This window comes from Rana temporaria, chromosome 6, assembly GCF_905171775.1.
Source record: "Rana temporaria chromosome 6, aRanTem1.1, whole genome shotgun sequence".
NCBI classification, from domain to species: domain Eukaryota; kingdom Metazoa; phylum Chordata; class Amphibia; order Anura; family Ranidae; genus Rana; species Rana temporaria.
The window spans coordinates 98,730,871-98,742,972 of NC_053494.1; the positions used below are offsets into that span (position 1 = coordinate 98,730,871).

The following is a 12,102-nucleotide window of genomic DNA, read 5'->3' on the forward strand; positions in this document are numbered from 1 at the left end:
TTACCCCCTGGGGCTTCTGTCTCATTACACATAGCAGTCCTTCTATTCAAGCTATCGGACCAATCACTGCTGACCCTTTTTCCAAGTCCTCATTTGCATGGCCAAGAGGACCTAATTGAGAACTACAATGTACTTTACAATTGACCAATAGGAAAGCGGTTGTTGGGGGCAGGGCGTTTAAACTGTTGTATAAAAGTGTGTGTGCATCCAATAAAAGAGTTGCCTGTTTGAACTTACATACAGCCTGCCTGGTATTTGTTCTGATGTATTTCTAACGGCACATAGCTGTAGTTCGGATCCCGGAGCCTTGGATGACCGAACCATCAGACGTTGCGATCCGAATCTGATTCAACAGCAGCAGAGGAGTGTTGGGAGAGTGGAACCGAGCGAGCAAGGGTCTTGTTACACCATCCTACAAAAATTCAGGCTTTCCAGATGCCTTCAAATAGATGGGATAAAGGTCCTAGTCTTTGCGGACTACTACGTCGAAGTCTACAAGAAAAGGAAGGCCTTCCAACAGGTCTGCTCAGAACTCCACCAGCAACAAGCGAAATTCACCTTGGCTTTTCCTGCAATCCGCTGACTCCAGGCCCCCAATGGGGATCAACTCTCCTTCCAGGACCCCTCTGAAGCAGAAGTCTTCCTGCGCAAGCAATACGCTGACCTCCACTCCAACTCCTCATCCAGGGCAACCCTAAATAATCGCTCTCTGGAACAAAGAAGCCCTAGGAAGGACTCCCCAAAGCGCTTCAGGCCTCCAGGACACGACCATCGCTCTACTCCTGGCTGACTCGGTATCCTCTTACACAAGCTCAGAACACATTTGGGCGTACATAAGTTTCCCAGTTAGGTTACCTGAGTTTGGGTCCCACCTTCTGTAAGGTCACCCCCGAGTATGGCCTCTATGAACGTAAGCAGGGCTACTATGTTTAATCTGTTTATACTCGGGTTACCCCCCGCCCCATCCACTTTATGCCTCTGGCATATTTGTTATGTATTCCATGGTTCTACTGCATTCAGTTAACTCCGTTCCTCATGCATACCCGAAGTCGGATGCAAAAAACAGTCCTGCTCCTTAAGCGCGATTCTACGATGCACTTTTCGGGTCAGCTTGGGAGCTGACTTATGCAGTATCTCCATGTGGAAAAAAGAGAAGTTCACCTAATGTTTAGTATATTGTTTGTTCTGTTTTTCAAACCCCCCCCCCCCCCCAACACTCCCTCATCTCCTGCACTTATTGCATATCAATCACCTGTTACTAGATTCTCATACACCACCTGTCTTCTATTTGAAAATCGCAATATCACACGTTAAGGCATCAGTTCCCTCCCGCAGACCAAAACTTAATAAGTCCCAGTCACCGGCGCAAATCCCTCACTTAAATCCCCCCCCCCATGAAAGTCACATCCTGGAACGTAAAAGGGCTTAGATCCCCTAATAAGAGACTAAAAATCCTTCGCTAACCTGATGAGGCTGCGAACAGACATTGCCTATCCGCCACCGATTTCCACCACATGAGAAAACTCTGGGTAGGCACAGTTCTAGGATCCAACGCAGTAGGACGTAAAGCAGGGGTCCTTATCTTAATCCACAAAAACCTTCCCTGTGAAGTCATTTCCACTGACCACAACAACCACGGCCGTTTCCTCACGGTACACATCCGTGTAGCAAATAGAGACCTAGCAATATCCAATATTTAAGCCCCCAATAGCCCTAGCAAACAAAATTTCAGTGAGATCTCCACTAGACTGCCCAACAACCCACAGATCCCACATGTAGTCGGGGGAGATTTTAACACCATGATACACCCCACTGATGATAGATCTACACCTAAAAGCCCCTACACAATTCACATGACCCCCACCTTAACGCACCTTGCAAGCATAAAATAAGAAAACTGTATACCTATAAAAAAATATATAAAATTTTATGAAAAAATACTTAAAGCAAGCCTCAGGGACTCATGAAACTAACCTTGATATCTAATGTGTTGCTGCCTGGAGCACCGCCTATGTAATTTCTGTTGTTGGAAGTTATGGAGTGCTTGTGTGATTGTAAGTATATTTGGTAGATTATAGTATTTATTCATTGTTTACTATAATACAAACTGCTATCCCAGGATATGAGGGTTGTAAATAATACAATTTGCCCTAAAAGAGAAGTATGGCCAAAGCTTTTATGGCCATACTTCTCTTGTAAGTCACTGGAATGTACTTGTGTTACGTTAAGTATGCTTATAGCTGGCTATGGCTGCTATCAGCTGATGTCACAGAGCTGCTCCAGCTCCAGGCTCTGAAAGGATACCAACCATGTTGTTGGGGTCCACCTAGCCGCCTAGTTGACAGCTGGCTCTGCCTCTCAGCATGTTGAGAGCCGAAGAGAGCTGGATGGAGCAGAGAGGTGACTAACAGTCCCTTCTCTCCGCTTTTAGCAGACTGATAACGGAGTAATCAGTGATCATGTGAACACCCAGTGTAGAATAACTCCTGCCACACAATTGACAGGGCAACATTTTAGTATTTTGTTAAATTCCCTCACTCCTTGGTCAGTAATTTGGATCATATTCTGGGCTTTGTTTTTACATTTAGCAACTTCATGTGTCGTTACTTGAAGATGCTGCTAGTGAATAAACACTTTGGGGTAAATTCACTAAGAGTTTAATAACAGACCATAAAATGCGGTAAAAAAGCGCTTGCAGTAAATCCGTTTTAAAAGTGCAATTCACTAAAAATGTTGCGTTCAATAACGAATGCTGTATTTGTTCTATTGAGTGGTAATTACTGCATTTCCATGCAGTAAATTGGCACATTGAGCTGGTTGCTAAGGAGCGGATTGGGAAGTCAGCCGCACAGATGACTTAACAACTGACATGCCGTCAATTAAAAACTACAGGGGAAAAAACAGTGCGGGCCCCCCATCCCCAATGCATATTAATGGTCTTTAAAAAAAAAAAAAAAAATGTTGTGAGGTCCCCCCAAAATTCATACCAGAACCTTATCCCAGTATGCATCCTGGCAGGTCAAGAAAGGTAGGGAGATGAGCGAGCACCCCTCCTCCTGACCCATACCAGGCCACATGCCCTCAACATGGGGGGGTGGGTGCTTTGGGGCGGGGGGGCAGAGCCCCCTTGTCCCCATATTGATGGGGACATGGGTCTTATGCCCACAAACACAGCCCAGGGTTGTAGGGGTTTTCAAGCAGGGGGCTTACTGGAATTTGCAACCCCCTTTAATAAGGAGCCCTCAGATCCCAGCCTTTTTCACCAAAAAAAGTTTAAAACTGAATAAAGACAGTACAAACATTTTAGAAAATTCCTTTATTAAAAAAAAAACTGTAAATCCATCATCAATCATGACGCTGCCACCACCGCAGGAGCCAGAAAAGAAAAAACACTGCTTGCCACGAATGCTCCCGCAGTCTGGCTGCACTGCTGTGTAACCGTTCTTAAATAACTGTGGGGAGAGGCTACCCGGCGACGTCACCGGGGGGCACCCCCACCCTTGTGATGTCACCAACCTGTGCATGCTGGGTCGGTGACATCACAAGGGGGCGGTGCCACCAGGTGACATCGCTGGGTGGCCCCACCCCATAACTTTTTAAGAAATGGCACATAGTGAGGCACTAGACCGCAGGGGCGCTCGCGGCGAGCGGAGCTTTTGTTGGTTCCAGCAGTGGTAGCGTGATTTTTTATTTTTTAATAAAGGACTTGTTTAAAACTTTTGTACTGTCTTTATTCACCTTTTACACTTTTTTTTGAGAATAGGTAGGGGTACAGGATCTGGGGGGCCCCTTGTTAAAGGAGCCTTCCAGATTCCGATAAGCCCCCTGCCTGCAGACCCCCAGAACCTCAGCCCAGGGTTGTCTGGATGAGTTCCTTGTCCCCATCAACAAAGCATCCACCCCCTCATATTGATGGCATGTGGCCTGGTATGGTTCCTCAGGAAGGGTGCTCGCTTGTCCCCTCCCTTTCTCGACTTGCCAGGCTGCATGCTCGGATAAAGGTCTGGTATGGATTTTGGGGGGGGACCCCACCACTCCACCCTGTTTTACTTTATTTTTTTGCCATTTGGTTGTTTATTTTTTCATAATTTTTGTTGTCGGTAATGTTTTTCACATTTTGCTGACAGCTGATGAATCATCCGTTGTTAAGGACTCTGCGGCGGACTTCCCAGCCGCTCCTAAGCAACAAGCTATTGGGGGGGGGGACCCCAGGCTTTTTCTGACAAATACTGCATGTGATACCGCCAGAAAAACACTGGTGATAAATATTGCATGTTTTTTTACTCTCTGTTCTGTTTGTGAATTATACGTAAGAGTTTACCGCATGTTTTTTTGATGATATTTACCGGCAGTGTTGCCAACCTACCAGATTGAAATTTACTGACACGACACCCGAAATTTACTGGCGCAGCCACGTTTTTACTGGCATTTCACAAAAGTTACTAAATTACATTTTTAGGTGCAAATTTCAGTATTTAGGCTACAAACAAGTACGCTAGGCAAATAGCAATGTTATTTAAGGTAGATATTAAGGTAAAAAAACATATTTTTGTTATTTTCTATATAATAAGGGCAAATTATTTAGTCACATCACTCCCTGCCTCCACCCCCCTCTACCACCAACACCCCCTGCCTTCACCCCCCTCTGCCACCAACACCCCCTGCATTTACCCCCCTCTGCAATGCCACAATCTCCCCCTGCCTCCAATCTCCCCCTGCCTCCAATCTCCCCCTGCCTCCAATCTCCCCCTGCCTCCAATCACCCCCTTCCTCCAATCACCCCCTGCCTCCAATCTCCCCCAGGCCCCCTGCCTCCATCCCCCTCTGCGGTGCCACCAACAACCCCTGTCTCCATTCCCACCCCCTGCGATGCCACCATCCCCTTCTGCGGTGCCACCAACACCCCCTACCTCTAATCACCCCCTCCCACTAACACCCCCTGCCTCCAATCTCCCCCAGGCCCCCTGCCTCCAATCACACCCTGCCTTCATCGTCCCCTGCCTCCATCCCTCTGCGGTGCCACCAACAACCCCTGTCCCCATCCCCCACCCTCTGCGGTGCCACCATCCCCCTCTGTGGTGCCTCCAATCACCCCCTGCCACCAACACCCTCTGCCTCCAATCTCCCCCTGCCTCCAATCCCCCTCTGCGGTGCCACCGCAGCCACCATCACCCCCTGCCTCCAAAAGTGCCCGTTTTTTACGGACTTCCATAAAAATAGGGACGGTTGGCAACACTGTTTACCGGCACATTTTTCATTTTGCAGTAAATACCACATAATCCTTTTTAGGTGAATTGGATTTTATTTACCGCATGCGATAATTCAAATTAGTCACGTGACCATGTTATCGCATGCTGTAAATGTTAGTGACCCCTACGTGATAATCCAGAAGCAGCAGAAATGTTTCCGGAATGAGAACTGTGGAGGGAAAAGCTACTCTCACTTTCATTAGGGTCCCTATTATTTTATTGTATAAAATATTTTTAATGTCTTTAGGGCACCTCTGGTATACAAGAATGTGTTTGATCATCCTTGTAGCATTTGGAAAATTATATTTCTTCTGACGATATTTGCAAAACTAGAGGTTGGTCTCACCATTTTACTGGAAAAGGGAAAAGAATAAACAATGTACTGAGTAGACTACAGGGAACATTATGCTGTGATAATGGAGAACATTAATAGGAATCATTTAAAGGTTATAAAGATAAACCAATTTTTCAGACAAATTTGCTCTTACCTGTCAATTAAGGCCTGAGAGGAGAGAAACTATCATCTACTGTATCCCAACATTCACCCAAATGTAGGAGGTACAAGATGGAGCCCACAAGACAACTAAACTGGAGCCTTTTCCCTGCAGTTCCCCCTAGTGTCAGAAATGCATATTGTTTTAAAACTGCATTGAGAAGTACACTGTTACTGTAAGTGAAAGTGAACTTTCAGTCATTTAAGACTCTACACAAAGTCTCAAATCTTTCATTATAGTCTTCAGATTATAAAGTTTGAACACATGTCATGAATATTTTACTTATTATAAAAGAACATATTTCACACACTTTCTTCCAATTTTTCCAGAAAGAAAAATGAAAACCCAATTTTTGCAGGTTTTTTTTTTCCTGGGCCTTTGCCATTTCTACACTGAAGTCCGTAAATACTTTACCTTTTGCCATCTCATTAGTATAATATTTTTTTTACAGTCAATGGCTTTTAGGTGTGAGATCTTTCAATGGCTGATACAGTTGCAGAGGAAGTGAGTGGTGATAGATTTTGTTTGTCAACGCTCTTTAACACTGAGAACTTGGGGAGTCAGTAAGTTGTTTTGGTAGCTGTGGGTCCCATTTGACAGAGGTATGGATAGCCCCCATCAGGCGGCTGTACCCAGGGCAGGCAACCATCCAGGTATGCCACTGTCTAAACATACAGTTAAGAGGGGATTGGGGTGAAGTGGGGGAGCAAGCTGATTCCAATTTATCAGTAGGATACAACAGTGATCGGGAGCTTTTTTCTAACACACCTGATGATTCCATCATCAGCATGTGGCAAGCTGGCTCAGGGGCCACAAAAAGCCAATAGTGTAGACAGCATTATTGCTAATAAAACTACGATGATCACATCTCTAGAAAACACAGAATTGTGGTTACCTTTTTAGTGGTTCTCTAGTTTAAATAAGTTAAGCTTTCACTTTGGGCAGGTCCATGAATGAACAGATAAATATTTTCCCTTTACCTACAGAGGTATGCAAACTTTTTTCTAATATGTTTTCTTTATTGAATTAGGCATTGATTGGGCACCTGAGAGCAATCGAATTGTGACATGTGGCACTGATCGAAATGCCTACGTTTGGACTCTGCGAAACAATGTGTGGAAACCAACTCTCGTCATTCTGAGGATTAATCGTGCAGCACGATGTGTGAAGTGGTCACCCAAGGAAAACAAGTTTGCTGTGGGCAGTGGTTCAAGGCTTATCTCCATCTGTTATTTTGAACAGGAGAATGACTGGTGATTACAGCCTATGTTTTATATATTTATTATATATTTTATATATAAATCGAGTGGATAGACAATTCTGGGGCTTCAAATGCCTCCTAGTAGCCACATATATTGATTCAAATTTTTCTTGTAGGTAGTAAAAAGAACCTTTAAAACTGTTTAGCCAGAGGTTGCAATACAATTCTTATCTAAAACCTCATTGTTCAAGTGACCAGCATTATTCACTAACACTAGATACAGTATCTCACAAAAGTACACCCTCACATTTTTGTAAATATTTTATTATATCCAGGGCTTTTTTTCAGGGGGAACTTGGTGGAACTTAGTTCCACCACCTCTGGCTCAGACCCTTTGGTGCCTTCTTACCACAATCACTTGTAAACACAGAAGTCTGGTTTCTGTGTTTACAAGTGACAGCTTTTTAACCCCCTGAACTCTGCACTCTGTATGTAATACAATTCTGGTATTTAATGCCCCTTTAAGACCCTTCTACTGTTTGTGAAATCTGAACAGGTCGTGGTTGAGTTCCTGCACCTATTTTCTGAGAAAAAAAGCTCTGATTATATCTTTTCATGTGACAACACTGAAGAAATTACACTTTGCTAAAATGTAAAGTAATCAATGTACAGCTTGTATAGTGTAAATTTGCTGTCCCCATGGCGAGGCCTGTTCTGAGCGGAACCTGTCCTGTTAAACCGCTGTATGGTCTTGGCCAATGTGCTGCAGCTCAGTTTCAGGGTCTTGGCAATCTTCTTATAGCCTAGGAAATCTTTATGTAGAGGAACAATTCTTTTTTTTTTTCAGATCCTCTAAGGCCCCGTACACACGAGAGGATCGATCCGCTGGAATTGATCCGCGGACCGGTTCCAGCGGATAGATCCCCTGGTGTGTACGATCCAGCGGATCGGTTTCCGTGGATTTTTGTCCCCGGGGATGGATTTCCAGCGGATCAAAATTTCTTGACATGCTAAGAAATCGATCCGCTGGAATCCAGTCCAACGGATTGATCCGCTGGTCTGTACAGACTCACCGGATCAATCCGTCCGAATCCATCCCCCGCATGCGTCGTAATGATTCGACGCATGCGTGGAAGTCCATATATCACAGCGTCGCGCACGTCGCCGCGTCATCATCGCGGCGACGGAGCGACACGTCACCGCGGACGGAATTCCGCGGGGATTTTGATCTCATGGTTAGTACAACCATGAGATCAAAATCCGCCAGAGGATTTATCCGCGGAAACGGTCCCCCGGACCGTTTCCGCGGATAAATCCTCTCGTGTGTACCCGGCCAGAGAGTTCTTTGCCATGGGGTGCCATGTTAAATGTCCAGCGACCAGTATGAGAGAGTGAGAGCGGTACCACCAAATTTAACACACCTGCTCCCCATTCACAAATAAAACTTGTAACACTAACAAGTCACATGACACCTGGGAGGAAAAATGGCTAATTGGGCCCAATTTGGAAATTTTCACTTAGGGGTGTAATCACGTTTGTTGCCAGCGGTTGAGACAATTAATGGCTGTGTTGTGTTCTTTTGGTGGGGCAGCAAATTTACATTGTTGTACAAGCTGTATACTCACTACTTTACATTGTAGCAACGTGTAATTTCCTCAGTGTTGTCACATGAAAAGATATAATAAAATATTTACAAAAATGTGAGGGGTGTACTCACTTTTGTGAGATACTGTATATGTGAGCAGTAGACGTCAACAGCTGTACTATGTAGGTCAGCTGTAACACCAAGTAAAATGTACATTTCTGAACCCTTACTAAGTTTGAAAAATTTCTCAGTTCCATTTTAAAGAAACCTTAAAGCTCTGTTCACACCTAAAAAAAATTGGGCGTTTTTTTGCTGTAAGCCTCAGCTCTAAAAACGCCCAACAAGACAAATCCCATTCATTTCAATAGCACCTGTTCACATCTGAACATTTTGTCATCTGAAGCAAAATGCCTGAAGCTCAGATTACAGGCGTTTTCTGCTTTTTACATTGGTGACCTTTTGACCTGTACAAATTGCGGAAAAAATCGAGCGACTTTCCGCCTGAAAAAAAAACCGCCTAGGTGTGAACAGAGCCTTGGGAAAAAGAAAAAAAAATACTTATGTGCAACAAATAATCCACGTAGCACCCTGGTAGCAGTAAATAGCTGACCAACAGTTGAATGCCACTGTACTAGAATTCGATTTCACTGACCATTGAATACCTGTCCAGATGTTACATAGTTACATAGTAGGTTACATAGTAGGTGATGTTGAAAAAAGACACAAGTCCAAGTCCAACCTATGTAAGTGATTATATGTCAGTATTACATTGTATATCCCTGTATGTTGTGGTCGTTCAGGTGCTTATCTAATAGTTTTTTTAAACTATCGATGCTCCCCGCTGAGACACCGCCTGTGGAAGGGAAGTACACATCATTGCAGCTCTTACAGTAGAGAACCCTCTACGTTGTTTAAGGTTAAACCTCCTTTTCTTCTCATTTTAATAAGTGTCTTGTTAAACTCCCTTCCACAAAAAAGTTTTATCCCTGTTGTGGGTTAAGCAGTATGGTGTTTGTACATTTAAATCATATCCCCTCTCAAGCGTCTCTTCTCCAGAGAGAATAAGTTCAGTGCTCGCAACCTTTCCTCATAAATAATATCCTCCAGACCCTTTATTAGCTTTGTTGCCCTTCTTTGTACTCGCTCAGTTTCCAGTACATCCTTCCTGAGGACTGGTGCCCAGAACTGGACAGCATACTCAAGGTGCGGCCGGACCAGAGTCTTGTAGAGAATTATCGTTTTATCTCTGGAGTTGATCCCCTTTTTAATGCATGCCAATATTCTGCTTGCTTTGTTAGCAGCAGCTTGGCATTGCCTACCATTGCTGAGCCTATCATCTACTAGGGCCACCAGATTCCCCCAGAGGTTCTCCCCCCAGTGTATAGATAGCATTCATATTTTTGCCACCCAACTGCATTATTTAAAAATGTTCTACGTTAACCTCATTTTTCATGTAGTTGCCCACCCCATTAATTTGTTTAGATCTTTTTGCAAGGTTTCCACATCATGCGGAGAAGTTATTGCCCTGCTTAGCTTAGTACCATCCACAAATAGAGATTTCACTGTTTACCCCATCCTCCGGGTTGTTCATGAACAAATTAAATAGGATTGGTCCCAGCACAGAAACCTGGGGAACCCCACTACCCATCCCTGACCATTCTAAGTACTCCCCATTTATCACCACCCTCTGAACTCGCGCTTGTAGCCAGTTTTAAATCCATGTACTCACCCTATGGTCCATGCCAACAGACCTATTTTGTACAGTAAACATTTATGGGGAACTGTCAAATGCTTTTGCAAAATACAGATACACCATGTCTAAGGGGCATCCTTTATCTAGATGGCAAATCTTCTCCTCATAGAAGGTTAATAGATTGGTTTGGCAAGAACGATTCGATAACTGCTAATGATACCGTTCTTATTACTAAAATCTTGGATATAGTCCCTTATCATCCCCTCCAAGAGCTTGCATACTATTGATGTTAGGCTAACAGGTCTGTAATTCCCAGGGATGTATTTTGGGCCCTTTTTAAACATTGGCTTTTCTCCACACAGGAGAAGAATAATTCAATACCTTCAACATTTTCCAATCCTTTGTAACCAGATGTCCTTCCTCATTCTTTATGGGGCCAATATGGTCTGTCCTCCCTTTTTTAATGTTTGCATATTCAAAGAATTTCTTGGGATGCTTTTTTGTTCTTCTCCGCTATGTGTCTTTCGTGTTCTATCTTAGCCGCCCTAATTGCACCCTTACATTTCTTGTTGCATTCTTTATAAAGTCTGAATGCTGATGATGATCTATTAACCTTGTATTTTTTGAAGGCCTTCTCCTTTGCTTTTATATGCATTTTTGCATTAAAGTTATCCAGGACTTTTGATCGCTCTTTTAAATGTATTACCCAATAGGATGCATTGGCTAATGCCCTTATGCTCTTAAAGCAAACCCATCTCTCTTCTGTGTTCTTTGTTCCTAAGATTTTATCCCAATTCATGCCTTCCAGCAAGGTCCGTAATTTAGGGAAGTTGGCTCTTTTGAAGTTCAGTGTCTTTGTATTCCCCTTCTGTTCCCTATTTGTGTGATTTATACTGAAGCCAATTGACCTGTGATCGCTGTTTCCTAAATTGCCCCATATTTCCACATCCGTGATCAAGTCTGTATTGTTGGGAATCAGTAGATCTTGTAACACTTTAGTTCTAGTTGGTGTGTCTACCATCTGAACCATGAAATTGTCCTGCAAGATATTTATGAACTGGCGAGCCTTAGATGAATGCCTGGTTCCCTCTGCCCAGTCTATGTCTGGATAATTAAAATCCCCCATTATGATAACACTTCCCATCCTTGCTGCTAATCCAACTTGTGATAGGAGATCTGTCTCCCCCTCCTCCCTCAGGTTAGGGGGCCTATAGCAGTATTATTTTCCCCTTAGCTTCATCCCTCTGGAGCTCTATCCATAAGGATTCCACCTCCTCCCTAACTCCCTTAGTAATGTCATCGCTCACATTCACTTGTACATTATTCTTGATATATAGGCATACCCCTCCCCCTTTTTTTACACTCTCTATCCCTGCAATAAAGGGTATACCCTTGAATGGTTTACAGCCAATCATGAGAGCTGTTGAACCAGTTCTCTGAAATTCCTACAAAATCCCAATCCTCCTTTTAACAACAGTATCTCTAGTTATTGTTATTGATGAATACACAGTGTATATTTAATACAACAGTTTGATTAAATTCTCACTAGTGGTGCTCTACAGATACCAGTAGCTAGGCAGCCAATGCACCCAATACAAGACATGCTGCCCAATATAAGGTGTCTTTCCAGTCCATGCCAATATTACAGTGTCTGTGTTATGAGTATCGTTCCAGCACAACAACTGACTGTAAAAAGCTAATCTTCTTTATTCTGCATCCAGTGCAGCCTCATCTTATGTCCAATGTAACGTCATAGTTCATGCTGTATAATCTAATGAAGCTAATGATGCAACCTCATCGCTTGTTTCATCTTGCACCTGCCATAACTTGATACAGCTTAAAGTGGTTGTAAAACTTTACATATACCCAGTGAAGTGACT

General features: G+C 43.6%; 1 protein-coding gene across 1 annotated transcript in view; it reads left to right on the top strand.

The window, feature by feature from the left end:
* Positions 1 to 12,102, top strand: part of ARPC1B (actin related protein 2/3 complex subunit 1B) — a 109,369-nt gene that overhangs the window by 33,950 nt on the left and 63,317 nt on the right. The window contains exon 4 of the mRNA XM_040357062.1: positions 6,774 to 6,996. Coding sequence (XP_040212996.1) covers positions 6,774 to 6,996 — 223 coding nt within the window. The remainder of the gene's footprint in view (positions 1 to 6,773; positions 6,997 to 12,102) is intronic.